At 44.3% G+C, this 27,204-nt stretch overlaps 2 protein-coding genes across 5 annotated transcripts in view; both read left to right on the top strand.

The window, feature by feature from the left end:
- Nucleotides 1-219: 219 nt before the first annotated feature.
- Nucleotides 220-6,740, top strand: dusp16 (dual specificity phosphatase 16). The gene is made up of 6 exons (XM_039601325.1): nucleotides 220-539; nucleotides 937-1,075; nucleotides 2,436-2,599; nucleotides 2,749-2,908; nucleotides 2,997-3,120; nucleotides 4,305-6,740. The coding sequence occupies exons 1-6, from the start codon at nucleotides 276-278 to the stop codon at nucleotides 5,377-5,379; spliced, it is 1,926 nt and encodes a 641-aa protein (XP_039457259.1). The 5' UTR covers nucleotides 220-275; the 3' UTR covers nucleotides 5,380-6,740.
- Nucleotides 6,741-8,283: 1,543 nt separating this feature from the next.
- eps8a (epidermal growth factor receptor pathway substrate 8a) overlaps nucleotides 8,284-27,204 on the top strand; it is a 39,417-nt gene continuing 20,496 nt past the window's right edge. Inside the window, exons 1-2 of one of the 4 annotated variants that reach the window (XM_039601184.1) lie at nucleotides 8,284-10,505; nucleotides 22,984-23,071. In XM_039601184.1, coding sequence (XP_039457118.1) covers nucleotides 23,007-23,071 — 65 coding nt within the window. In that variant the 5' untranslated portion in view covers nucleotides 8,284-10,505; nucleotides 22,984-23,006. Of the gene's footprint in view, nucleotides 10,506-14,798; nucleotides 14,820-22,983; nucleotides 23,072-27,204 lie in introns of those variants that run through there. The other 3 variants (XM_039601182.1, XM_039601186.1, XM_039601183.1) reach the window with 3 other exon arrangements.

The raw sequence follows: 27,204 nt of genomic DNA, 5'->3' as shown, positions 1-27,204 counted from the left end.
TGCACACACACACACTCTGAACCACCGTCTCACACACAGTTGGGATTGGCTCTCTCTCCCTCTCTTTCTCTCTCTCTCTGGGGCTGCCATCGGGATGACATCATACCCGGCCGACACAATGGAGCTCTTCATCCTCTGAGGTTCCTGGCCAGACTGCATCACTGCGCTGGACTGCCGGCCGGGACGCCCACAAGGAGGAGGGGGAGGAGGAGGATTACTACTAGGGAGGGAGGGGGGTGGGGGGGGTGGTAGGGAAGTGAGAGGAGGCAGCTCACATGTGTGAGCGTGCAGGGTCGCGGACTGGACTGGGTATGGCAAGGCCCGGGACTGTGCGCCCCATCGGGCCAGAGGCTCTGGTGGCGCTGCTGGAGGGGGCGCTGGACCGGGTGGTGCTGATTGACAGCCGGCCCTTCGTTGACTACAATACCTCCCACATTCTGGAGGCCGTCAACGTGAATTGCTCCAAGCTGATGAAGAGGAGGCTGCAGCAGGACAAGGTGCAGATCGCCGAGCTGCTGCAGCATTCAGCCAAGAAGAAGGTGAGTAGTGGGGGTGGGTGGGTGGGGGGTGCTCAGGTGTGGTTAGAATACGGCTCAGATTCAGAACGATGCATTAGGTTAAAGTACGAAGCAGGCCAAGGGACAAAAGACTGGTCACTGTGTCACAAACTGTATATAAAAGATGGACACAGCTGTTGCTTTAAGTGCTGCTGCAATGTTTTCAGAGTCAGATGTGACCGTACCTGATGTGGTGAGTGGAGTCGTTGGGTGATGCTGACATGATTTGCCATTCATCTGCACATGCTCACTGAGGCATTGTTTCTTGTTTCAAGTTGATGGGGATTTTTTTTTTACAAGCTCAATTTCCTTTATTATTATGTACAGATTTATTTTTTCTTTTCCTGATCCTGGATGTACCTGTGTATCTGTGTTGCAGTTGGAACTGCAGGCCGATCAGGAGGTGGTGGTGTACGATCAGAGCTCTGCCGACCCAGCCGCTCTGAGCTCCGAGTCCTTTATCAGTGTCCTGCTGGTTAAGCTGGAGAGGAGCTTCCCCTCCGTACACCTGCTCTCAGGTGAGCCTCCCTGCACCCGCGTCGCTCTGCCATTACTGAGGTTCAGAGTGTGGCCTGTAGGGAATGTTTAACTGTGTATGTATTGGGGGTGAGCATTTTGCTGGGTTCACCGAGTTGCGATGATTAATCTTGAGCCTCTGACTCTGGCGTGCAGCTGTAATCAAAGTTTAAACAGGAAACCTCTGAAAGCGAGCGGCTGCTTCCCGCTGGACGTCTCTGCGACGCTATTAAACCTCATTTACACTCGTTAAAGGTGATTAAAGTGAGACAGCAGTAGCTAATGGGAAGGAACCAATCAGATTATTGATTTCTGATCGGCTCTAACTCTGAGTGAGCATGCTGCAGCTGCCTGCAGCTATTTCTACTGAGCGTGGCATTATGTAACAATGATGTAATGCTGCATGGTGGCTCCACCCTCATCAGAAAAACCAAACAAAGTGCTCGCTCTGAGGTTTCAGTTACACAACAGCCACTTCCACCAGGAGACCAGAGTCTTCATCAGCGCTGAGGATCACAAAACACGCCCGTCAGTGAACTGAGTCAGAAAGGCATGTGAGCAGGAAGTGCTCCAGCCTCAGATATGTTTAAATCCATAAACACACAAACTGTTAAAATTAGCTACAAAAACGAAAAGAATATTTAATTTTTTAAAATTACAATAAGAATGTAAAAGAAATGCTTAAAAATAAAAGAAAAAATATTTTTAAAATTGCGAAACATACTTAAAAAATATGAAACTGTAAAACATTACATGAAAAAATAAAAATTTATAAAAAGGGGGAAAAATTACACAAATCAGAAAAAAATTGAAAAAAGTCAAAAATGGAAGAAAATCAGTCAGTAAACTTAAAAAAAAGGTGACAGAATTTAATTGATTAAATTTAATAATTTATTTTTTAAAAAGTACCAGAACATTTAAACCAGGAGTGTTTGGGCCTCAGTTACAAACTGTGTGAACATCTATCAGGTTAGAGTTCTGTCTTTGTATTTTGTACAATCGTGATCACAGGTGTAGTTATAGATCAGGACATTTTCTTTACATGATCAATAGCTGGACTCACCTGGCACTCAGCCTGAAATTCTCTGCTGGAAATAAAGCGGTTTCCAAAGGAGGCTGCTGAACATCGATGCTCTGGCTTGTTGCCTGGCAACAGGTGATGAGGATGTTTGAGTCGAGCAGAGACGAAGATTCAGTCTGATTCCTGCAGGAAAGAAACGAACACGACAGCACAGCTGTTGACATCATTATTATTTCACTGTCAGCTGACTCTGTGTGTGTGTGTGTGTGTGTGTGTGTGTGTGTGTGTGTGTGTGTGTGTGTGTGTGTGTGTGTGTGTGTGTGTGTGTGTGTGTGTCTCAGGTGGGTTCTCCGAGTTTTCTCACCTTTTTCCTGGTCTCTGTGAGGGGAAGTCCACCCTGGTTCCTTCCTGCATCTCTCAACCCTGCCTGCCCGTCACCAACGTCGGGCCGACCCGCATTCTGCCTCACCTGTACCTGGGCTGCCAGAGGGACGTCCTCAACAAGGTGACACAGCACCACCCCCACATCACAGCCCTGACCCTGAACGCTTAAAAAAATAAATAAATAAATAAATATTTTTTTTAAATTCCAGTTCTTCTTGGGGTCCAGCCTCTCTGGTCTGGCTCTGATCCAAACCTGTGTTTGTTTTCCAGGACCTGATGCAGCAGAACGACATTGCCTACGTCCTGAATGCCAGCAACACCTGCCCCAAACCGGACTTCATCCCAGACTCCCACTTCCTCCGAGTCCCCGTCAACGACTCGTTCTGTGAGAAGATCCTGCCGTGGCTGGATCGCTCGGTGGAGTTCATAGGTCAGCATCAATTGCCCGCCTCTCTCATGTGATTGAATAAACCAGACCCTATTGCTCTCTGCTCAGTCTGAACTTTGTTGTGTTTCAGAGAAGGCCAAAGCCTCCAACGCCCGAGTCCTGGTCCACTGCCTGGCTGGAATCTCCCGGTCGGCCACCATCGCTATCGCCTACATCATGAAGAGGATGGACATGTCACTGGACGAGGCGTACAGGTAAGAAGTCAAGACTTCTGACCGGACCAAGTCTGTTTGTTTAAAATGTTTGAACTCTCAGTTTTCTGAGTTCTTCCTCCTGTGATGTCATCAGAGGTCACTGAACTCTGAACATAACCAGGTTGTAGTCATCAGTCAGCTATTGACAATGTTTCTGAAGCCCCAACGAGCAACCAGAGACAAGTTTAATGAATCTGTTTATAGACATTTATTTTACATCCACGTAATGTTTGCACGACAGAATCTGGAGCTCAGACACTCTGTTAGTACACGAGCCTTACAGCAGCTATATGATTGGGCGGATTACTCAGACGCCACCAGATGGAGCATCGTTGGTGAGAAACACCATGAATCAGTTAATCTCGGCCTGATGTTTGTTAACACTGTAGTTAGTTCTTTTAAAGGTGAAAGAACGAGATTGAAGGCACAAGTGGCAGAAATTAGATTTCCCCAAGGAGTGGATGGACTCTGCTTTGTGATAGGGTGAGGAGTTCAGTCATTCGAGAGCGGGTCAGAGTGGAGCCGCTCCTCCTCCACATCGAAAGGAGCCATCTGACGCGGGAGCCTCCTGGTTAAGGTGCTCCGGCCGGGCATGTCCTACCAGGATGAGGTGTGGACGCGGGACCTGCTGGAGAAATTACATCTGTCGGGTGGTCTGGGAACCCCTCACTCACTGTTTCCCCAAATAAGCTGGAGGAGATGGTGAGAGGGAGGTCTGGGCTCCCCTGATGCCGCGAGATATGACTCCAGATAAGCAGAAGAAAATGGCTGATTTAAAAAAAAAAAAGAATTCTTTGGATTTGAATTTTTATTGAAGTGATGGTCATGAATTATCCAACAGCATGCATTATTCATAATGTATGGCACAATGTGCCACACTTTTCTGTCGCAGTTTAGTTTTCAGATGATAATTTACTGACTTTTAGACGAGTCGGTTCATCTTTTTTTTTTCTCAACTAAGAAACAGTCACTAGGACGATCCCTAACAAACACGGTTAGCAGCTACAGCTGCATGTGTCAGCCTCCACCTGTCAGTCAGAGGCCACGCCCCTAATAATGCAAACTTTAAATGTGTGCATGTTTGGTGTTGAATGACGCTGACAGCCTTAAGTGTTTGATCCTCATTAACCTTTCGTGTTGCTTCCTGCCCATAATGACGCTCGCTGTTTCTGTTCCTTGCTCAGGTTTGTGAAGGAAAAGCGGCCGACCATCTCTCCCAACTTTAACTTCCTGGGTCAGCTGCTGGACTTTGAGAAGAAGATAAAAAGTCCTCCTGGTACGGACGCCAAACCCAAGTGTCTCCATCCTCCGGAGCCCAGCAGCGAGGCCTTCCCTCAGCCTGAGGATGCGGTCCCAACGCCCGGCGGGCCCCTTCTGGAACCTTTGACCCTACCGTGCGTTTTAGCCAATGCCCCTGAGGAGCGCCTGCTGGCTCAGGCTCTGAGTGGCCTGCAGCTCGCCGACGGCTCAGAAGACAGCGCCCGGTTGAAACGCTCATTCTCTTTGGACATCAAGTCATATGGCGAGCCCGGCGGGGGCGCCACCCATCGGGTTTTCGCGCCTCACAGTGGGTCGGGGGACAGCAATGACTTCTACAAGCCGCCATCCTTCAAGGAGACAACGAGTAAACCCTGCCAGTTCTCGCCAGTGGAGGAGGTTTCGGAGCAGTCCACGCCGGAGCAGAGCCCTGATAAGGAGGAGGCAGGCAGCCCGCAGCCAGTGGTGTCGTCGGCCTCCAGCGGCTTCGCTAAGCCACCCGCCGCTCCAACCAACTGCTCCCACCACTTGCACCGGAGCGGGAGCATGGAGGAGAACGCCACCAGCTTCCTGTTCGGCCTCTCGCGGAGCCAGCAGCACCTCGCCAAACCAGGAGGCAGCAGCGCCCTGAAGGGTTGGCACTCGGACATCCTGCTGGGCCCTGTCACCGTCTCCACCTCCTCTTTGGCCGGCGGATGGTACCTCTCCTCAGAGTCCACGCGCTTCTACTCTACGTCGGCTATCCTGAGCGGCGGCGGCTTCACGGCGTACAGCTGCAACCACGGCCTGGAGGCGGTACGGCGGCGGCAGCGGACACATGACCGCGGTGACTCGAGGAGGAGCTGGCACGAAGAGAGCAGCTTCGAGAAGCAGCTGAAGCGGCGCAGCTGCCAGATGGAGTTTGGAGACGGGATGGCGGACAGCCGCTCCCGCGAGGAAATGGGCACGGCGGGGAGTCAGTCAAGCTTCTCGGGCAGTATGGAGGTCATCGAGGTGTCGTGAGTTCACGCACACAACACAAATCAACGATTCCGTGTTGTGTCAGGGCCGACCCTGACAGCGGAGGACAAGGAGGGGACGGAACCAGGAGTCAGATGTTTTTAAATGCAGGTAAAAGTCGAATAAATCAAACCAGCTATGACTCGATCAGGTCAGATTCACGGTGACAGAACTTCCTGTGTGAGCGGCATTCATGGGCATACAGGAAGTGTAGCAGCTCTTAAGTGATGACAGCAGGGTCCAATGACAGGTTTCTGCTGGGGTAACAACCTTTCATGAAGGTCAGACCATCTGAGTGGTCTCAAAGCTCGGCAGCCATCTTGGTAACACCTATGAGCGGTTGGCTTTAATCCAATTCGTCATATTAATGATCGTCTTTCTGCTTTCCACAACGATCCACTCAGTGTGATCGGAGCTTGGCCCCCCGACCACATATTTGACATCATCTGTACAGCGTAATCTGTCAGGTCAAATAAACCTGACCCTACCTCTGACCAGTCTGATTGTTCCCTGACCTTCATGTTCCACAGTAACTGCCCAATAAGTGCCTTTATGCCTTTCAAGATGGCTGCCGAGTGGTGAAGGAGTTTGTGATGAAGCTCATCTGTGTTTGTCTGGTGGCAGGGGCTTGTGAGAGTACTGCAGCTTTACGTGGGCATGTCCATAGGGCGGGTTAGAACCATAGGGTGGCGTGACCTCTGAGCTCATATCAGGATATGAGGTCTGGAAGAAGCACTTTGGGAACTGGTTAACATGTCCGTTCTGTTGTGGTAACTCGTTAAAGGGCCGAAACGTCACTCCAACAGTTTAAAAACAGGAAATGCTGAAATGCGTCCAATCAGAGAGCTGCTGTGACTGAACACTCACCGCTGCTTTAACATGTCATGTGCAGACCTGTCTGAGGGACTCGCACTTTAAACTTTATTTTTCATTTCTAATCAATTTGTGATTGAAAACTGTGGCTGTAGTAATCAATACGTCCACCAGAGGCAGTACTCACTGCAGCCTGTCAGCTTTGGGACGATTTTTTTCTGTTTTCTGACGTTAAATCAATACACTGATGTCAGACATCGCCTATGTGTGTTGCCGTGGTGACTATTCCTGCTGCGCTTGGACCTTCTGATTGACGACAGGAAGTGAAACAAAGACTGCCAAGACTCTCTTGGGGGGGGTGTCAAAGGAGCTTGTTGGCAGGTTAACTCTCAGGTGTCCTCTGAGGCAATCAGTGGGGATCTCTGGCCTCACCTGGACGGACAGCAGGTCATGTGATCAGACATATTCACAGGTAATCTTGCACTACTGTGGTATAGAGGGTGGTTTGATTCAAAGTGTTTAAAAAGAATAAAAAAATATGACTTTTCAGACGTGTAAGTTTGTCTGCTTCATCTTTAAAGTTCAAATCTCACACTGTATGGAAGACCAACGCTGCCAAAACATACAAAATACATGCTCTGACGTGTCATTAAAGTGGATGTGAAACTACACATACAAAGGCTAATTTACACCTCTGAGCCCTGCTCTCAGACACTGACATAGATGTAACTCTGAGTGGTTTATTTTTAGAAACAAATGCTTAAAGTTTTAAAAACACCTTCAGCACGATTTTCTGTCAGTACAGAACACGATATTTTTTCCCCCATATTCATTTTCCTTTGGATTTATTGAACATAAAAACAAAGTGAACAAATTATTGATTATAAAATAATCAACTAATTTCACCTTATAGAATAAAATGAATTGAGTGTAAAAGAAATTTCTGTAATTGTTTTATTTTCATTTGTCTCATTTATCAATAAATGAGAAAAATGAATAAATCTAATGTAAACAGTTTGAAATATTAACAAAAGTTTATACTATCAAAAATGATACATTCATTAAACAGATACTCCTGTTTTATCTCCTTTATTTCCTATTTCCTGTATGGAAGTCTGAAATGTACAAAACATAAAAGAAAAAGTATAAATAAATCAGAATATGTGATTCAGTTTTTTTCATGCAGTTAATTTCTCTGTATGAAACGTTGCTTCATCATTCTCGTACTGTAAGTCAGGTTTAATGTAGTTTTTGTATTTTACATGTAAATATTTTCCTCCTGCAGATTTGTAAGTAAACAACATCGATGATGCTGTTTTATTCCAGAGGAGTTTAAAGATTTAAAGCGACAGGTAATGTCGCTAATGGACCAATCAGCAGGCTCCGCTCAATGACCGCTCCTCTGGATGCTGAGGCTGTGGTGACGCACACTTCAGTAACAAACAAGAAACTGTGTTTAAAGGTTACCCTCAACTGAAGCTTTCACCAGCAGGGGTCAGCATTGGCTGTATTACCTGCATGTCCTCAGCAGGCTTCCCTGTTTCCAGCCAGTCAGGAACAGGCTGTTAATGACTCACCTAGGGTAAATGAAGGCCACACTGACTCGTTTAAACAGGATTCAGATGTGCACTGTGATTGGTCCAAACCTGACCACAGTCTTCAGGGTCAGCTATTTATGAAGCTCCAAGAATGGGGTGCGTTCCAAGTATCTGGATGATGGCCATAATCTGAGCTGTTCCAGTTCTCCAAAACACTAAGGAAAGGAGCGTCAGTGCTTCCTTTAATGCTTCCTTTAATGCTTCCCTTAGCAGAGGAGACACTGGACCATCCTTTATGAAAGGGGAGGAGAAAACGCCACCCTATAATTCATAGTTACGGACAATCTTCACCCTTTATGACAACAACGACAATACAGAGCAGAAATGAGCATGTAAATGTTCAACATAAGTTTATTTTCCATTTCACCCATAACCTTCTGATATATTCAGTTTTTATCAGCAGCTGTTAAAATTACATGTTACATTTAAACGCCACACTAGTGGAAGAAAAACTACTTTCTGTTGACCTGCTGCTGTGTGCAGAACGCTGTATGAGCTCAACGTTATGATCTATAACAACTGATCAGAGTGTGTTTAAGGTTCTGTGTGGTTACTGTTCAACCCATCAGTGGAGAAAAGGAATTATACACAAGAGGTAAACATAAGAAAATAAGACAGGTTTTATTTTACGGACTACTGGACAGATGCCTCGGAACATTCAGCTTGAAGTTTTAGTACAGAGACAAAGTTTTAACAGCAGTGAGCCATTTCCTCTGATAACACCTCCCTCATGAAAATGAGCCGTCCTTTAGCAGCGATCACAACCACAGCAGGCACAAGGCAGGATTTTTCAGATTTTGTGCAGCTTGCAATTGTGTGTCACAGACTTTTAATTCACATTTGTCATATTTGTGTGACTCATTAAGATATTCTCCTCCTGAAGGTGAAACACGTGTGCTTAAGGCCAGCCGCAGTCACAAACTCTGAGTCTGTTCACAAAAGGTTTCACAGAAATTCCAGTCACGTGACTTGGGGTTTTCAGTGTCATCACCATGACAATTCACTGATTTTTTTTTTTTATTATTTTCATTAGATTATTTCATCATTCACAGCTCGTCTCCCTGAGGATTCTGGGTAACAAACTGATCTCTGGGTTCAGTCCATGTGGAAGAGTCCTGACTGTACTCGGATACTTTTACCTGTAACTGAGTACTAGTACCATGGTGTTGTTTTACTGCAGGCAGAGGTTCTGCCTCCTCTGTTGCTGAGTGTGTCCTGTCCCAGCAGGGGGGGCCCTCACTGCCTTATCATACAGAGCGTTTTCTTTCCTGAATGTGGGCTGGAAGGCTGCTTCAGGTGACCTGATCAGCACTGTTCAATAAATTGAAGATTACTGGTTTATTGAGACATTTATAGATCAAAAATCAATATTTCCCTCATTTTGGAATATTTTTAAGCATATTTATAGGTTTCAGTGGTGAGCACTGAACTGGTTCACTGATAACATTCAATCCATATTAATGTAAATATCTATCCATTCTCCTCTGCTTATCAACTTGGTAGGATCGCGGGTGAGGGGTTAGTTGGCAGTGTGTTGCAAATCCAACACAGAGACAGACAACCATTGGCATTCAACAGAACTTATTCCAGCTAATTTTAGACTTGAGTGTCAAGAACAAAAACACATTTTCCTTTGATAAACAGGTTAATTATGTTTTTACATTGTGTCATAGTTAGGGCTTACAGATACTAACAGAAGCTAATGGAGGTTAGTAGCAGCTAATAAAGGCTAATAGCAGATAACAGTAGCTAAAATTAACTAAGGGGTAACTAACATACTCCAGCAGCGGAACAAACAGCAGTGTTATGGCAGAAAAGTTCAGCATATCCTCAGCAGCTCACCTCAGTATAGTTTTTATCAGTGGGAACTGAGCTTAACTGAGTCATCGACTCATGTCTGAGTCCTTTCATGAAGTTTTGCAGCCTCCTGCAGAGTAAACAGATGCACACTGCCAGCCTTTACAAGAGGGAAAACTGACCCGGATCTGGACCTGCAACTTTGCAGATGAACAGTAGCCCACATTTTTGAGGTGAACCCAAAATATCTAATTGACACATTTCCGGTTTTTATTTCTGATTTATTGCTAAGTATTGATATTATTCAAATGTGTTAATAATGTATTTTTTAAACAGTAGTATAAATATGCCAGTTGTTATGAGGTAAAATCTAGATTTGGTGTTTTTGATCTCTCCTACAGCAGCCACCGCAGCTAGGATTATGCTCTTGATTTGGGAGGGGTAAGAAAACAAAACTCATCTGATTCCAGCTACTGACATCTGTTAGTGAAAAATTTACACACTGTAACTTCAATAAAAAAAATATTCATAATAAAATGTTTCTAGTTATTTTTGTTTTTTGTTTCTCTGTATTACCATTATCATAACTATTTCATTAGTTCATATTATTCTGTGCTAGAATCTTCTAACCCTGGTTAACAGGCTAATCGCTGCAGATTTATTGGCGTGAAGGGGGCGTGGTCAAGCAGGCAGACTGTCCTGTCAGTCCACACTCAGGGCACACTCCGCCCTCTACTGCAGTCCGCTGCTTTAAAGCTGATCCAGAGTCAGCCGCAGGTTAGTCTCCGCTGGAAGCTCCCGAACAGGAGTTCAGTTATTCAGACACAGAGTCTAGGCAGGAGCCGGTGAAGCGCCCGGAGCTCTCAGCGCGGACTGTGCCATGTTTCTATGACCTCGGGATTTTTGAAGCCGCACCTGCAGGTGAGTCTCCTGATCCGCCGCGGGGGTGCGTTGAGGTCCGGGTTACTCCGGCGGCTCTGAGCCGTGGGTGGTGGTCTGTGAGCGGCTTCGAGCCTCTGACCTCAGTGGAACTGCGGACCAGAGCAGCTCGAGCTACCCTCTGTTCTGTGGCAGCAGCCCTGCGGTCACGGGCTCCCACACCAGATTCCGCCGGAAAAATCACACACAGTGAAGCTGTGCGCACACACACCTGAGTCCTCTTTACCTGAAGCTCCAGTGTCTCGGCCTCAATTCGGCTTCACTCACAAACACAGACAGGGCTCAAGTGAGTGTAAATTAAACTTTTATGGCCGCTCACTCTGTTGCTGCTGGTGTGTCTCAAAGAGACTTAGTGAATGGGTGACTGGAGCTAAAGACCAACTTTAATGCCAGTTTATTCCGGATAGAGGGGCTAGGAGCGGGCAGTGTGTGCGCCGGGATGCCTGGAAGCTTCCATTTCAGCTCCCAGCTTCTCATTTACAGCCCACGCCTTCATTTGTTCTGGCTGGAGTCCAGTTCTTCTTAAATCAACAGAATTTTAAATGGAGTTTGGCACGCTGTGTGTTCATGAGAGAAAATGAAGGTGAAGGGCAGCTCCTCCCTGCGCCCGGGTGCTCGCTCTCTCCGGAATAAAAACACCTGCCTGCATGTGATGGCGGATCCGAGCAGTCAGCGGGCAGGTGTGTGAGGCGGCCCAGGCAGTAGGCGACCCTCCCCGGCTATATGCGCAGGGCTGCCCGGTGCTCTAATTCTTCGGCAACGGCCTGGAAGCTCTCTGCTCCTCTCGGTGGTACCGTCTAACACCTGGATTCATGTGGAGCACTGAGCCTCGTGCCATCACTGCAGAGAGCAGAGCAGCTCTCAGGTGACCTGACCGGGTCGCAGTCACGTGATGTTTATCAGAAAGTTCCTTCCCCCCCCCACACACACACACACACAGAGTATAATGAGCCTCTCTGAGGTCACGTTTAGGTCACTGTTACTTCACTGAGGTAGTTCTCACAGGAGGTGTGATCAGACCTGCTTCAGTTGTGTGTGAGTCTTTACTGCTGGAGAATGGGGTTGTTTTTCCTGCAGGTCATAGGTCAGCGGGCTCTGAAGCTGAACAGTTGGAGGACCTTTGAGCTGGTTGTGTAATCGAGTGTTTGTATGTGGGCTTCCTGTCAGGCTGCTGCAGGCCACAGCTGGTCCTGGATCTGTGCTCTTCATGGGAACCATCGTCAGCCTGCCATCCTCCTGAGAGACTTGCAGGATATTTCGGGATGTTTCCACGCCTGTGGTGCTCCACTCCACCTCTGATTGTGTTCAGCTTGGTGGTTGGAGGGATGTGTCCATGGCGAGCAGGTCTTAACTGTGCTGTACTGTGCACCATAACGGACTCCAGGCTCAGCGGACGTGTTGTCATGAGGGTCTGTGTGTGATGTTAACAGCAGGTACAAACGGAGTGAAACACACATTATGATGATATCACTTTTAAACTTTTCCCATAAACTCTGAGATCAAAGTGAAAAACTTCTGTCCCATCTTCTGGGCGTCTCCCTGGAGCTCTCCCGGTTTGGCTGTGTTGTGGTTGCTGTGACGACAGTGTGATGTAACTGTACCTGCCAGGTGTTGCTACAGGATTATGGCTTTGAAATGGGAAACTGGGGGCGGTTGGGAGTCGGGTTTCAGACTGAGCCGGCGGTCTGATTTTTAGCAGAACAAAGAGGAGGCAAGGGCGTTGGCGCACCTGTTTCACCTGAGACTCACCTGACACCAGGTGTCACACACTGTCGTAAGGAGCAGAGACAGGAAGTGAAGGAGCTCAGGACCTCCTGAGGGGCTGACTCTTTATTTACTGAAGCACACCACGGCCCCCCTGCCCCATCCTCCACATGGGACTGTTTCTCCCCAGCTGCATGGACCAATCGCAGATGAGAATGGATTTGGAAACAGGAAGTTGAATCTGAAAGCTGAGACTTTGACCTAGAGCTGGGCGATAGAACGATAACGATATGTATTGCGAGATAACTTTTTCTCGATAGAAAAAATTAACTATTGCGATAGGCCTCATCTCTCTTGTCCTCTTAAAAGAAAAAAAAGAACAGCCAATCCAAATTAAGTAGCGCAGAGCCGAACCAATCACAGCCGCAGCGTCACGTCACATGACTTGTTACGTACAGCACAAGTGCCAAGGCGCACATGTGTATTTGTTTGGGAAGCAGCCAGCCGGGCTGCCCAGGTGATGGAGGAAATGAGTGTGCCGACTAGAGAAAAATCAACCGAGAGCGTTACCGAAGAAAAAAAACAGATGATGGTTCCAATGCCGGAGAGCTTGTCGAACGGAAGGGCCACAGAAGTTCCGTAGTGTGAAGGTATTTCGGCTATTTCAAGTCTGACAAAAAACAGTAGCGCACTGTAAATTGTGCCGAAAGCAAGTCTGGAAATACAATAAACCGGTGCATGCTCAATCTCTGACTGAAAGCGCTAATTTATCATTCGGCTTTTGTCAGACTAAAGTCACTGTTAAAACTGTTTGAAAAGCTAAGCTATACAACAAGGAGAGATTGAGAATTTCCTTTTAGTTCTCAGTTTATTTGATATTGACAAAAGTTAGTCAATTTTGTCTGTTCTTCTGTAAAACAAACTAAGATTTATTTTTAGAATTAAAATTTTGTTTCTAAGTGGAATTGACAATTTAGTAGTCTGTTTTGTTTTTTCTGTTTTGAAACTTAAACGCTTTAGTGGCTGCCTTTTGTGTAGTTTGCAATATTTGCCTTTATTTATCTGAAACTGAAGTCTCATGTTCTTTAAGTACATCTACCCTGTTGAACTTATTATGGAAAATAAATATTTAAATCAAAACAAGCTGCTAATTATTTCACATTTTACTTGTGAGCAACGGCACATTTAAATCTTACAAATATAGTTATTTGGCTTATATCGTGATATATATCGTTATCGCCTGAAATGAAAAAAACATATCGTGATATGAAAAAAATCTTATATCGCCCAGCTCTACTTTGACCTGTTGGGGGCGCTGCGATGCACAAAGCTCGGTGAGAAGAATCCGAGGCCATTTGCTGTGCTCTGCCCGAGGATCCAACAACAGAAGAAGAAAACAACAACACGCTGAGGTGTGTTAGGTACCTGATCAGAGTCGGTGATGTCATCAGGCATTAAAGTCCCGCCTGGAGACTGGTGTTTGGTTTCTATGGCACTACTGAATCGTCGATTAGGAGTCGTGGGGACACGTTTAGTTTATGAAGTGATGAAATGCCAGATCAATAAATCCCAGGTTCTTCTTCTTCTCTGCTGATCAAACTTCTGATCTGGTCCAGATGACCTGTGACCAATACCTGATCAATAACTGAAGATCTGTCTGCACTCTGAGCTTCAGGAGAAGCTTTGAGTCTGAATCAGAGGCTCTGTTGATCAGCTGCTAAAGATCAATAAGTAATCGTGACACTGAAGTGTGATGTCATCAGGCAGCAGCTGTGTAAAACAAATAAAATTTATTTATAAAGCGGGTCAGCGCCACAGATGAATCGGGACACATTATCGCTGCAGGTTAGGTTAAACTTTATTGATCTCCATTGGGTGCGGTGGGCGTGGCCTGCTGATAAGGCGCGTTTCCCTCACAGTGAGTCATTTATTCTAAAAGGAAACAAAAAATAAACCCCAAGTTTGAATTCTGGGTGGGTCTAAAATCTGATAAATGATTACTGATCAAAGATTAAATCGCTGTTTAGTCACCGTGTAGGTTGCGAGGAGCACGGCCTTGAAACAGGAGAAAGAAGACATCAGTGACTTGCTTAGTCTCTGAGCTGTTCTGAGTCTTTGGTTCCAGTGTGGTATCATAGCTTAGCTTCTTCCTGCAACCGCTTACAACCATCTGCAGACCGCACGTTTCCTTAGTGACCGGTTTTGATAACAGTATTGGGTGTTGCATGACTCTTCTGCACAGAGTAAACTGAGAGTTGTTTAAGTCTCCTCCTCCAAATGGCCTCTTCAACTGACTGATGGATAATCAATCAGTTGTGAGCAGTTTTAAGCCCACTCGGTGTTTCCACTGCCACCTGTCAGGTGGGAGCCCCGCCCCTTCCCTCTCCCCCACCTGTCCGTCATTAGTGATTAGTCAGGCTTAAAGCGGAGGATCCTGGACGCCAACTCACTGCTGCAGCGAATCCCGGCGCGCTGCACCGAGCCCTGGATCCTCGCTAATCCTCCACATTATGCTTGGAGTCAGAGCAGCTTTATTCGAGCCGTCTGCGGCATCGACCTCACACTCCGCTCACCTGTGGACGACTTAGACAGGTAGGTGCTCACTTTGTTTGTTACCGAGGCTTTGTGGTCTGAGAGGACGCCGTCTGTGGGTTTGTCTGCTGCAAGGATGCTACGGTTCAATTTCTGGATTCAGAATAATCCGCTCTCCAAGTTCTAGATCCTCCCTTTCAAAGCTGCTTCCTGTGATTCGCTGTCATTCACAAACTGGTGGTCTCAGGTCACAACAAGCTGAGTTTATCATGAATCACAGCATCTGCAGCCAGATGTTTTGATTTCTGAGGAGATCTTTGTTAAACCCAAACCTCAGTCAGACAAGTGACTGACACTCCCTCCAATGGAAGCAAAGAGAACTGCTGATGTGAGTGGGCGGGGTTTATCCTAACCTGAACAGAATTTACGACCAAAAGACGGAGACTGAATGTCTGTGAATGATCCACGTGGCACAAAACATTGCATCTGAGCTCCTGAGGAGACAACAGGAAGTTGCTTTTATGCTGCGATTTTGGAGCCGCTGGAGTTGTCACTCTGAGGCTGCAGTTTGGTGGTTTGAGCCGGTTCAGCTCACGGCGCCAAAGGTTTCCTGTCTGTCCTCAGGGTTTAAATCATCGTGTTGGTGCGAAACAGAGCAGCTTTGTTGGTATGTGGAGGTCAGAGGTGTGCTTCATGTGTGAGAGAGAATCTGGTTTCATCATCATCATCATCATCATCATCATCATCATCATCATCATCATCATCATCATTATCATTAAAAAAAAAAAAAACTTATAAAGCACACTAAAAAAACCAAGGGTATACCAAGGTGCTTGACAAAATAAAATAGAAAAAAGGAGATGGGAGAGGGAAAAGGGAAAGGACCTGGCACTTATCAATTATAAGAATCATGACAATCATGATGCTTAAAAGTAGTTAACAAAGCATAACTGTTAAAAAAGTATCAACGCACACCAAATATTAGCTAGGTGGAAAAGCAAGATTAAATAAATAGTCTTTAGCCATGATTTAAACAATGGCATAGAGTCAGATGCCCGGATAGCAACAGGAAGATTGTTTCATAAGACTACAGCTACAGCAAACGCATGGTCGCCCCGAGATTTCAGCAACGAGGTTGCTCCAGAAGTAGTTGGGTAGCAGATCTAAGTGCTCTGACACGAGTGTGTAACCTAAGAAGCTCATTGAGGTAGCTCGGCGCCAAATTATTGATAATTTTGTACGTGAAGAGTAGTATTTTAAATTGAATACGGTACTTAACTGGCAGCCAGTGCAAGCCATCAAGAACAGGAGTGATGGAGGAAAATTTCCTGCTACCTAGGGCTGTGCGATATGACAAAAAATCTCATATCCCGATATAAGACATTTATCGTCCTGACAATGATGTAACTCACAAAAATGTAATATTTTCTGTGAATCTCGGGCAGCTCGACTTGCGTGAAGTTTTTCCAGCTGGGCGTTCTTTACCTGGATTCGAGTGTTTTAACCGATGCATGAAACTATACATTTTTAGACATAAGTTGTAACTGCCACCATTTTCTTTCAAAGTTTGAGTCTAAGGTTTATTTTTTAGCACCTGATGGCTCTTTTTTTTTTTTTTTTTTTTTCTTCTCATCTGTAAACTCTCTGCATACTCTTTCACGTGATTAAGTTTATTTTGAAAAGTCTCAACAGGATCTTGAGCTTTATTGTGAAAGGTTTACGTGGAAAACAAACAAGCGGACAGCGGAGCCACGCGATGGTTTTACTGTCATTGTTGCTAACGACAACACATAAAAACAGGCGCTTGTCCGTCCATAGTGTGGTTATATTAAATAGAGAACTTTAAGAAATTAATATAGCCACTACAGTGACCATCAAAACGATGAAAAAATAAACTGTTTACAGCAATATTTTACAACACCACGAAACAAACAATGGCTTAATGGGAAATGATAGACGTTTTTATATCGTCATCCGATATATATCGTTATATCGAACAGAGAAGGGAGGAGGAAAGGCCAATCTAAAGAGAGTTGCAGTAGTCCAACCTGGAAGTCACGAATGCGTGAATAAGTTTTTCCAGGTCATTATGCGGAATATAGCGCTTGGCCTTAGAAATGAGACGCAGCTGATGAAAACTACGGCAGACACTTACTTGTCAAATTTAAACAAGCTATCCAGTAATATGCCCAAATTACTGGCATAATCAGAAGGGGAGCTAACAAAGGGCATCAGAGCAGCACACAATTGGTTGCGGGGGATTTTACTATCGAACGCCACGATCTCCGTTTTCTTTTCGTTCAGGACAAGAGAATTACTCTTGAACCAATCTTTAACCTCACGCATGCATTCACGAAAATAATGAAAACACATAGCAAGATCGTCAGTAATTCCAAAATAAATCTGTATATCATCAGCATAGCAATGAAAGGCAATATTATACTTCTCAAAAATTGCTCCGAGAGAGCAAATATAATGAGAAGAGAATTGAACCTAATACAGATCCTTGAGGCACACCACAGCGTACAGGTACCGAGGAAGACGAGAAGTTGCCCAAATTAACCGAGAATGACCTGTCAGTGAGATGAGATTTAAACCAGTTAAGGGCAGTGCCTCTTATACCCACAGTATGCTCGAGTCTTAATAGAAGAATGTTATGATCCACCATATCAAAAGCCGAGGAAAGGTCCAATAAAACCAGGACCACAGAGCATCCAGAATCAGTGCTTACAAGTAGGTCATTGAGAACTCTAAGCAAGGCCGTTTCAGTGCTGTGGCTTAAAGGCAGACTGAAATTTCTTGGCAATGTTGTTCACGTCTAAATACGCCTGAAGCTGAGAAAGAACTAGTCGCTCCAGGATCTTGCACAGAAACGGAAGCTTAGAGATCGGTCTATAATTCAAGAGATCATAACAATCAAGATTCTTTTTTTCTTTTTTCAGAATAGGCTGGACTACGGCATGCTTAAAGGCCAGTGGGACAGATCCAGAGAGTAGAGAAAAATTCATTAAGAATAGAACGCTCGGTCCAATTACATCAAAGCAGCCCTTAACAATGCATGATGGGAGAATATCAAGCACAGTATTGGTGTTTTTAGTTGATCAACTAGCTGGTTTAGAGTTGAAAGTAACACGTGCTCAAATTGATGAAAAGTTGAATTACACTCAGAGGAAAAGACAGGATAAGAGGCAGACGAAGAGGAAGAGATGAAACCTTATCTAAAAAAAAGAATTTGAAAACGCTCACAAAGAGCTTGTGAATATGGTAAAGGCATATCAGAACAGGGATTAACAACAGAATTAAAAATTTTAAATAGCATACGGGGGTTGTGACCATTAGCCAGAATGACTTTGGAAAGAAAAGATGCCTTAGCCATTCTAGCAGCAGTTTGAAAATTTGAGCGGCTAGTCTGTAACCTATCATAAGAGACCTGAAGTTTATCTTTTTTCCACTTTCTCTCATCACGGCGACAAACACGTCGTAAAGCACGCGTAGTATCGTTAAGCCAGCAATGAGAGTAGGTTCTAGGGCGCTTCATTTTGATGGGAGCAACAGAATCAAGAATAGAAGAACAAAGAGTAATAACATCAGTCCGGGTTTGTGTGCTCAGCTCTCTTCCGCCTCGTTGTTAATGTCACAGAGCCAAAGTCAGACAGACTTCAGTGACCCGGCCGGCGTGCACGCCTCTTTATTCTTTTCCGCTTTTGTCTCAAATATCTGCTGACGAGGTGGATTAACCAATCAGGAGGTCCACGGGGTGTGTCTGTGCTCAGCGGCAGGTGTACTTACAGCTCAGAACTTCTTTGAGATCAGTTCAGTTCTGTGGCTCTGACTGGAGGAATTTTCTGCTGAACCTGTTTGAAGCGCCCTTCATTGTGACCTCTGATGTCAGCAGGTCATGGTTGTGACTGCGGCCGTGCCTGCCACAATCTGTGTCAGTCAATGATGCTTGGTGTGTTTGTAGACGCACTCGTTCACTGAAACTCACTCTCACAGAGACGAGCCGCCCTCCACTCGCTCTCAGGCCTGATGATAAACGGCAATGTGCTCCTCGTTACTCCCTCGCTGTGAGCCGGTGTAACGAGGCCGCCTGTAATGGGCGCCATGACCCTTTGAACAGGAATGAAGACTTCAGCACTTTCAGGATTACTCAGGATTATTTTTAGCCTCCTTCAGCGTGCCGGCCCTCGCGGACCTGCTCTTGAACAAACTGCAGGTGGAAATGTGCCTCCGGCTGTGGGTCTGAAAGCGGGTCAGCTGATGAACATGTGCTGCAGCGTCCAGTGTCGGCGCCACGCGGTCACTGCTGATGAGTATGGATCTTTTCCGGAGGTGATGAAACTGTGAGCAAATTGGCGTCAGTGACCCTGATCACTTGATCACTGATCAAATGTAAAACTTTTTGTTTTACATTTTTATTTAATAAAATGTTTCTTCAACATACAGTTCACTGTCAAATCTGCAACAATCTTTAAAAACAGATTTAAAAATAACACTGTAAAATTACAAAATGAAGAAATAAATGAATGAAATGTTTTTAAAAGTACTTGCAAGAAAAAGAAACCAGGGAAATCTAAATAGACATGATTTAAATAAAATTGGAAATGAGACAAAACACTGCAAATAATTGAAGTTACAAGAAAGTCATAAAAAATGATTTAAAAATAATCAATACACAAACAAATTCTAACAAATGTAAATACAATAATAAAAAGGAAAAAAGTTCTGAAATAATAAAATGCAAAATGTCAAAATAATTTACAGAAAACAAGCGTGATAAAAATATAAAACTAGAGAACATGAAAATAAACGTGTCATAAAAGGTTTGAAAGTGAACTTTGAGGCATCAAACTGTTCCTCCTGCTGAAGCTGCAGAACACGCTCGGTATTTGGGTTACAGACCAATCAGAGGACGTTAATCAATGGCTCCTTGCTGTGAAGCCGGTCACATGATTCATGACCACCATCGGAGATCAGAGGCTTCAGAGACGTTTGGGGAAGCAGTAAACAGTAAAACTACATAATTTTATTATTATGTTTTATAATACGTATTAAAAGTCCAAGTTTTTTTTTTTATTTCGTTTGGAAAAATGGGAAATGATTAAATCACAAACCTGACAAAAAAAATTCTAATTTTTTTATTTTTATTTTTTTTAAAGCTGAAGTTTGCTCTTGAAATTTGAAGCTAAAAATATGTGAAGATTTTAAATAACAGGGATTATTTTAATAATTTAGACAATGTCTATAAGAAAATGTCTCCAGGAAATGATGACATCACTACAGCATTGGGTGGGGGGGAAAAAAAACCGGGAAGACTGAAAATTAGAGGGGCAGTGGTGATGAAGTTGTGATTGAGCGGATGAGACGTGGCGATGGCTCTCCTGTGTCAGCTGATGGTTTGTGAGGCAGCGGCAGACACCAGAAGGAGTTTCCATGGTAACAGAGCTGTTTCACAAGCAGTTTAATATCTGAGAGATGAGCAGAGCTCATTCACCATCTGCACTGAGAAACCTCAGCGAGGAAACGGGGGGGGAAAAAACTGAGACTCAAACTAAGAGGAGGAGGAGTTCTGTCTGAAACATGGATGCAGTGTGAGCGGATCACTGGATGGAGGGTGTGTGTTCCTCTCCACCTTCACTTGTATTAGAGTTTGATCCTGACTTTGTTTCAGGGGGAACGCTGTGAGGTGGATGTTTGTAGTCGGAGTAAAGATGGAGGGAAGCCGATGGTGCTGCGGTGACCTTCTGAACCCTGACATCAGAGTGTCATCTCTTTATATGGGTGGAGTCTCACGGTTCTCTGCTTCATGTTGGACCTTTCCAAGTTTAGAGGCCCAGAGGGTGTGGCGGCCCGAGCAGAGTGTTTTTCCAGTGTCTGAGTGTCGGCGTGGAAACGCCTCCCAGATCAAACACACAGTTAATGAGTGACCGACAAGGACGTTCTTATCAGCCTGGTGACTCCCCGCTTCATCTCTTTAATGTGTCACTCTCCTCTCCTCCCGCCACTCACCTCAACACATTTGTTATTCACAGCTGGAGTTCCTTTGAAAGCCAACCTATCCTCGATTCCATGTTTTTGTGACATCACAGCATCCTATGTTCATAATGTACTCATAATAAACATGGCATTTTATTTTGTTTGTAGCCTTTTAAGACTGACCAATGGATTGTGGGTAACTGAGGGGGCTTTTAGGTGTGACTCGCAGCGAGAATCAAAGTGAACTTCTTTTTCTTTTCCCTGACACAAGTTTAAATCTGTGTGCTTTTACTTTGAAATCCACTTGGCATTTAAAGGATTAAAAAGTGTGTGAGTCACAGGATCAGTAAGGAGCTTTACCTCTACATGGACACACACACACCTAATCCCCACCTTCCTCCTGCTGAGTGAAGGATACCGGGAAACGTTCAGGAAACTTTATTTAAACAATCATGCTGTAAACGCCTCGTTATCGTAAAGCTTGCTGACCTCACAGCGGCGTTGACGTCCCGCCTCAGATAAGTGAGAAAAGAAGAAGTGGCTCTCGCCGTGGTGACTGAATCTCCTCCCAGAGCAAATAGAGATGACAAAACTGAGCCTAACCAATGTGACCTTTGACCCCCTCAGCTTCCTGTGGTGTCAGGAGGAGGTTGGCAGAAAATAAACTTCATCTCCATCAGAGAGGGGGGCGGGGCTTTGTGGGAGTAATGATGAAGATTTAAAGCCACTGGGGCTGCACAGGTGGGTGGAGGTGCTCAGGTGTAGTCAGGTGACCAAGTTAAAGTCAGGATGACAAATGTTTTGGAATCACTGTAGAATCAAGCCAGAGGATGATGGTTGAGTAAAACTTATATGATCATTCAAATTTGAAAACACTCAGATGATCCTGCAGTAGTGTCACCGCCCACCAGAGACATCACAGCCTTCAGACATGAACATCTAGAGCTGATCTGGAGTTTTAAAATATTTTATTACACTTTGTCTTTTCTCACAATTTAAAAAAAAAAAAAAAAAAAAAAAAAAAGCGGCACAGTTATCATCCTCACTTTAGATCCTTCCTGAATGTCATTATTCAGTGGCGGTGTTCCTGCGTTTGGATTTTATTGGTTTAGTGGAGAAGCACACGACGGATTATGTGGTTGGTTCTTCTTCATTGGTTTCTGTATCTGCTGTCTTTGTACTTTCTGAAAGCATTGACAGCATCTTGTATATTTGGCTCCTTTAAGCCGTGGATTTTGGGGTCATGATGGCTTCCTGTCACACTGGAGGCAGGGTCCCGATGAGGTCACAGATCCGGTCTTGGCCCTGGTCTCAGTTGGTTTGGGTTGTAATGCCTGTACCTTGACTCTTCCTCACCTTTGTGTCCTCATGTTTCTGCTGCTGTCACCCGCGGGGGCTCATGATTGGAGGAGCTAACCAGTGTGTTTTGAGGTGGTGTTTTGGTATTTTCACTCTGCTGTTGTTACATCACTTCCTGCTTTGGGCTCATTCCCCCTGATCACGGTCTCACAGGTTTTCCGCCTCTGCAGCACAAACAGTATGGCTGCAGCCTGGTTGCCATGGTTATGAGTCCCAGCTGAATGGCGCTGTGGGAAAAGTAATCACGCGTCGCTGCACTGTACATACTGTGTCATTAACTGCCATAAATCTGCTCGGGGCCCCTTTGTGTGCTACGCCGTTTTAATTTCCCTGCCGCTCTGTGGGGAACGCCCAACGAGCCGGTAATGAGATGAACTCTCTGAGGGCGACTCGCCACTCAGCACTCAGAAACATCCAGATTAAACCCTCGTGTTTCAGCAGCCATCCTGGATGCTCTGGCAGTACTCGCAGCAGCAGCCATGTTGGCTGTCAGGTGGTTGCTCTGTCATCGTAGCGTCCATACCTTACAGGTTGAACCACTGCTGCCTCTGCTGGACGTCAGAGGAACTGCAGCATGGCAGCCTCATTTTCAGCCTTGAGGGGTTATAGAGTTTTAGGGGACCCACAGGCCTCTGAAGAGCTGCTGTTTGGCCTTTTTTGTGCCATTTCCACTAATTTAGTTTTAGTAAAGTGATGAGTTTTGACGCCTCAGCATATATCAATAAAATTGTGGTTTAACGGCACCAGTGCATTCCAGCAGTGTCAGGAGGTCTGAGCTTTGTGCAGGTGTTTGGTCACAGTAGATAAAAATGTATTACATTTACCCGGAGCTAGCGTTTGACCCTGCAGTGTGGTCATGTGACTCATGGTGTGTCTGCGTCTCTTCCAGCTGATGCTCCACCGTGAAGCAGCATGAACGGATACGAACCTCCAGCTCTCGCCTCGGGCGTCTTCGGCTCCTACAGCTCGCCCATCAAGTGAGTTTCCCAGCAGCCTTTTCTGCTGTTAGCCATGATAGCCACATTAGCTCACATGGTCACTTTTTGAATGTGAAACACTGTTAATAATGCTTACTCTGATATGAGGCATGACCTGTGCTGTTTCTGTTGTTTATGATCAGTGTTACACTGATTGTTTCTGAAATAAGAGAATCTCTTCAGGTTTTAAAATTTTATTTTAATGCTGAGCTTTTACTGGACTCTGGTCAATTTTGTCCATCAATTCTTTAAGTAAATAATTGAGGTTAATATTGTATAAAACATTTTATTTTAAACAGTTTAATTTTACTGTGTGTGTGTGTGTGTGTGTGTGTGTGTGTGTGTGTGTGTGTGTGTGTGTGTGTGTGTGTGTGTGTGTGTGTGTATTTTGTGGCCATTTTTAAAATGGTTTAAACAGTTTAGTAATTTTTGAAAGTATTAGTTTTAAATATTCAACAGATTTCAAAATAAGATTACAAAACTACAACATTTTTTAATAATCCCATAAAATACAACCATAAATTTATGTTGTAAATGAACTCTGAGTAAATGTAAGCATAACTGCAGAGAAATTGTAAGAACTGAAATCTTTCATTAGTAAATCTTGTATTATGAATTATAAAATTATTATTATTTAAAACAAATACTTTCGTATAGTCTGTGGGAAATCTTAAAAACTATTTACAGTCAATTTTAAACGTATTTGAAGTAGAGATGGACCGATCCGATATTACGTATCGGTATCGGTCCGATACTGACATAAATTACTGGATCGGATATCGGTGAGAAATTAAAAATGTAATCCGATACATTAAATATAAAAAAAAACACCTCACAAAACTTGCGACATGGCGTAACTCGGCTCATAACCGTAGCACGTTGCAGCAGTATGCCTCAGGTGATAGAGCGGCTGTGTGTATTTGTAGCCTCGCTACCAAACCAGCATTTCATCTCCGAGGAAGTTATCCCAGAGAGAAGTAAAGCAAGTGTGCAAGTTCATCTCTGAATGTTTGTAAAGCGTTCCCATGTTAAGCTTAACAACCGATATATGGAGCGACTGCCTCTCTCTCTCTCTCTCTCCCTCACCTTCCTGTGGCTACTTCAATCGTGAAACTGATCAATGATCAGCTGATCGGCTTTTCTGTCGGGAGTCCGTCTCTCTTCTTTGTTTTTGGCCCACTTTGCACCAGAAAGAGGAAACCAGCGGCGGAACAACAGCAGCACGTTTAAGCTTGATAAGCTGTTGTTAGAATTTATTTAATATTACTTTCTACACCAGGATCCTTTTCTACGTAGCTGACGGCTGGTAACTGTGCAGGGGCGGATCTAGCAAAGTTTAGCCAGGGGGGCCGATAGGGCATTAACAGGGAAAAGGGGGCACAAAGAAATACTTTTCTTTCTTATTCTCATTTAAACTATCTAGCTTTTAATAAATAATTATCTGAATCTTACACCCAAAGTTTTAATCTTATGTAAAATGTATAGAAGTCCATTACTGTATATAGTAACTATTAAGTCTAATATACCCTAGTAAGCTATAGTACTTTTTCCTTTGGGAAGGTACCATCTGTGCAGTCTGCAATTGTGTTGAAGAAAGATGTTGAATCTATTTAATTATTCTTGAAAAATAATTTAATTCTGTGCATTTTTTTTCACCCTGCATTAAATTAAAGTTGATTACGTCGATTAAGCATCATGAGGTGGAGGGTGGTTCCCTATTTTTTTTTTTTTGCTGGGAGTTTGCAACCCTATTAGTTAGGTTGCTTAATATTTCTGCTAAGTACTCTTTAAAATACCAGAATAGGGAGGATGGAGTAGGTTTAAGTTTATTAGATTGATCAGTGTTGCTGAACTATGAAATATTTTGGGTGCAGTGTATTTTTTACATGCAGGTATAACAGAATAGCTTTAGTGTTATTGTTTATTTAAACTTGAGTATGAACTTATACAAAATGCAGCAAGATATTAAAAAAACAGTTTTATTGATTAAAAAACACACTATATCGGATTCATATCGGTATCGGCAGATATCCAAATTTATGATATCGGTATCGGTATCGGACATAAAAAAGTGGTATCGTGCCATCTCTAATTTGAAGTGTGCACGACAATGTTAAGTTTTGTTAATAATTCCAGTTATTACTGAATAGCGCCCATTAAACAGTTTTAATGATTAAGTCTGAACTTTTGTGTGTCAGATGTTTGTAAAATGACAGTTTTTGGAGGATTTTGTGGGCAGCTGAAAGCGTCTCTGAGTTTCTGATCCGTGCTGACGCTTCTCGTCTCGCAGCAGCAGAAGTTAAGTATTACTGCAGCTCAGCTTCTCTCCGAGAAAACCTCAGATTAAAAATTAATGAAAACTCAAACCGGACACGCTTCGGGAGCTTTGCTGGTCTCCGTTACGTCTATACCGAGGCATCCACTTCTGTGACGGCGTTATTAAGAAATAAACTGAGATGTGGACAGGAAGCAGCTGTTTGACCTCTGGAATAGCAGAGACCGGATCTCATGGTTTCTGGTTCTGATGCAGGACGGTTCTGTTTTTCCTGGGTCATGTGTTTATTCACGGTCCCCAGTCCTAAACACATCAGCGTGTCCCTGTCCACATAAGAGGATAATCTGGGGTAGACCAGCTAATTTCTCTGGCTTGGAGTCGTATATCGAGACTGAAGATTGATCTGAAATCAATGATTATTGATATATAAAATCAATAATTATTTAAAGAGGATCTCACGTATAACTTCATAAGAATAACTTCCTGTGAGTTCCTGGCACAGATTCAATTGTGTGGCAATTGTCAACGGTGTGTCACATGACCAGCTGTTGTGCTGCGCTTCCTGTAAGGCAGGGGTGTCCAAACTTTTTTCACTGAGGGTCACATACATAAAAATATAGGAGGGGCTGGGCCACTTACTAGAAATTAGGTGTATAACCTTAACTGTAGCGTATTAAAGTTAGAAAAATCATTTGAAAGTGGTCGAATGTGTTATATTGTTGAATATAATTAAAGACAAAACTGCCTTCATCACAGCTTTCCATAAATGGATCTTTATTGATTTATTCAGAAAAAGCTTTGGTCGCTCATTCTCAGAACAGCAGCAGATTTCTTCTTGGACAGAAGATTTACAGCACAGAGAAAAAACAATAAAGGGGAAAATGGGACGGGTACATTTCAAGCTTGTTATTTAAGTTCTTAGGCTTAGCAACACACCTATTAGCGTTCGTTTGAAACGGTTATCAGCATTAACAGACTGAACTGGACTTAATAACATGAGTCCATATAATTTTAGTAAATTATTCTGGTGAGTATCAGCTGCGCTGGGTATGTAAATCGGGCCATTCAGCCGCAGTGCTCATCGTACGCCACTCCTGCCAAAAATCCGGACAAATGTCACTTGATCAAGGAGCAGATCTGCATCAGATGAGATCAGCTGACTTTGCGTGTGCGTGCGCGGTGCACAGCGGTGTGTACTCTGTGTGTTAACAAGAAAAAGGCGCATTATTGATATTTGAAGCATGTGTACCTGCACATTAACACACGGGTACTGTGGAATATATTTTTTACTCACCTAAAGCGCTCGTGCTCTCGTCCACTCCCCGCAAAAAAATTAGCAGCTGTGCGGTGTCTGTGACATCGGTGCTCTCATTGCATGTGATGGAGTAAAAATCAAAAGCACAGCTTTATCAGACAGTTGCAGTTTAATGTTGGCTGACGAGTCTTCAGTGCGTGGCACAACTGTATTTCTGGACATGTTGTTGAAGTCCTGCACTTTTTCCGGGCACATTATTTCGGTGACTTTAACGAGGCAGCGTTTTATGAGGTCTCCATCTGAAAAAGGCTTGCCATGTCTTGCGATGAGTTGGGCGACCTCATAGCTGCTATTGGAGCCTTTTCCTGGACAATTTGAGCACGAATTTAATGATTAAAGCACGGGCCATTTTCTATTCTATTTATAAAATTACTTGAGGGCCAATTAAAAATGGACCGCGGGCCGGACTTTGGACACCCCTGCTGTAAGGTGTCGGGTTTCGTGCCAGCGTGGCTCTGATGTAGTCTGTAATCGCGCTCATTCATTATAAACGTCTTCATGCAGTGAATTAAAGTGTGAACGCGCAAAAGTATCAAGTGACAC

This window comes from Oreochromis aureus, linkage group 17, assembly GCF_013358895.1.
Source record: "Oreochromis aureus strain Israel breed Guangdong linkage group 17, ZZ_aureus, whole genome shotgun sequence".
NCBI classification, from domain to species: Eukaryota; Metazoa; Chordata; class Actinopteri; order Cichliformes; family Cichlidae; genus Oreochromis; species Oreochromis aureus.
This window is presented reverse-complemented; position numbering and strand designations above follow the sequence as displayed.

Coding starts and splice junctions, on each gene's coding strand:
- dusp16 (XM_039601325.1), top strand. CDS start 276: ATGTGTGAGCGTGCAGGGTCGCGGACTGGACTGGGTATGGCAAGGCCC. Junction 2,909..2,996: donor TCGCTCGGTGGAGTTCATAG/GTCAGCATCAAT, acceptor GTTGTGTTTCAG/AGAAGGCCAAAGCCTCCAAC. Junction 3,121..4,304: donor TCACTGGACGAGGCGTACAG/GTAAGAAGTCAA, acceptor TTCCTTGCTCAG/GTTTGTGAAGGAAAAGCGGC.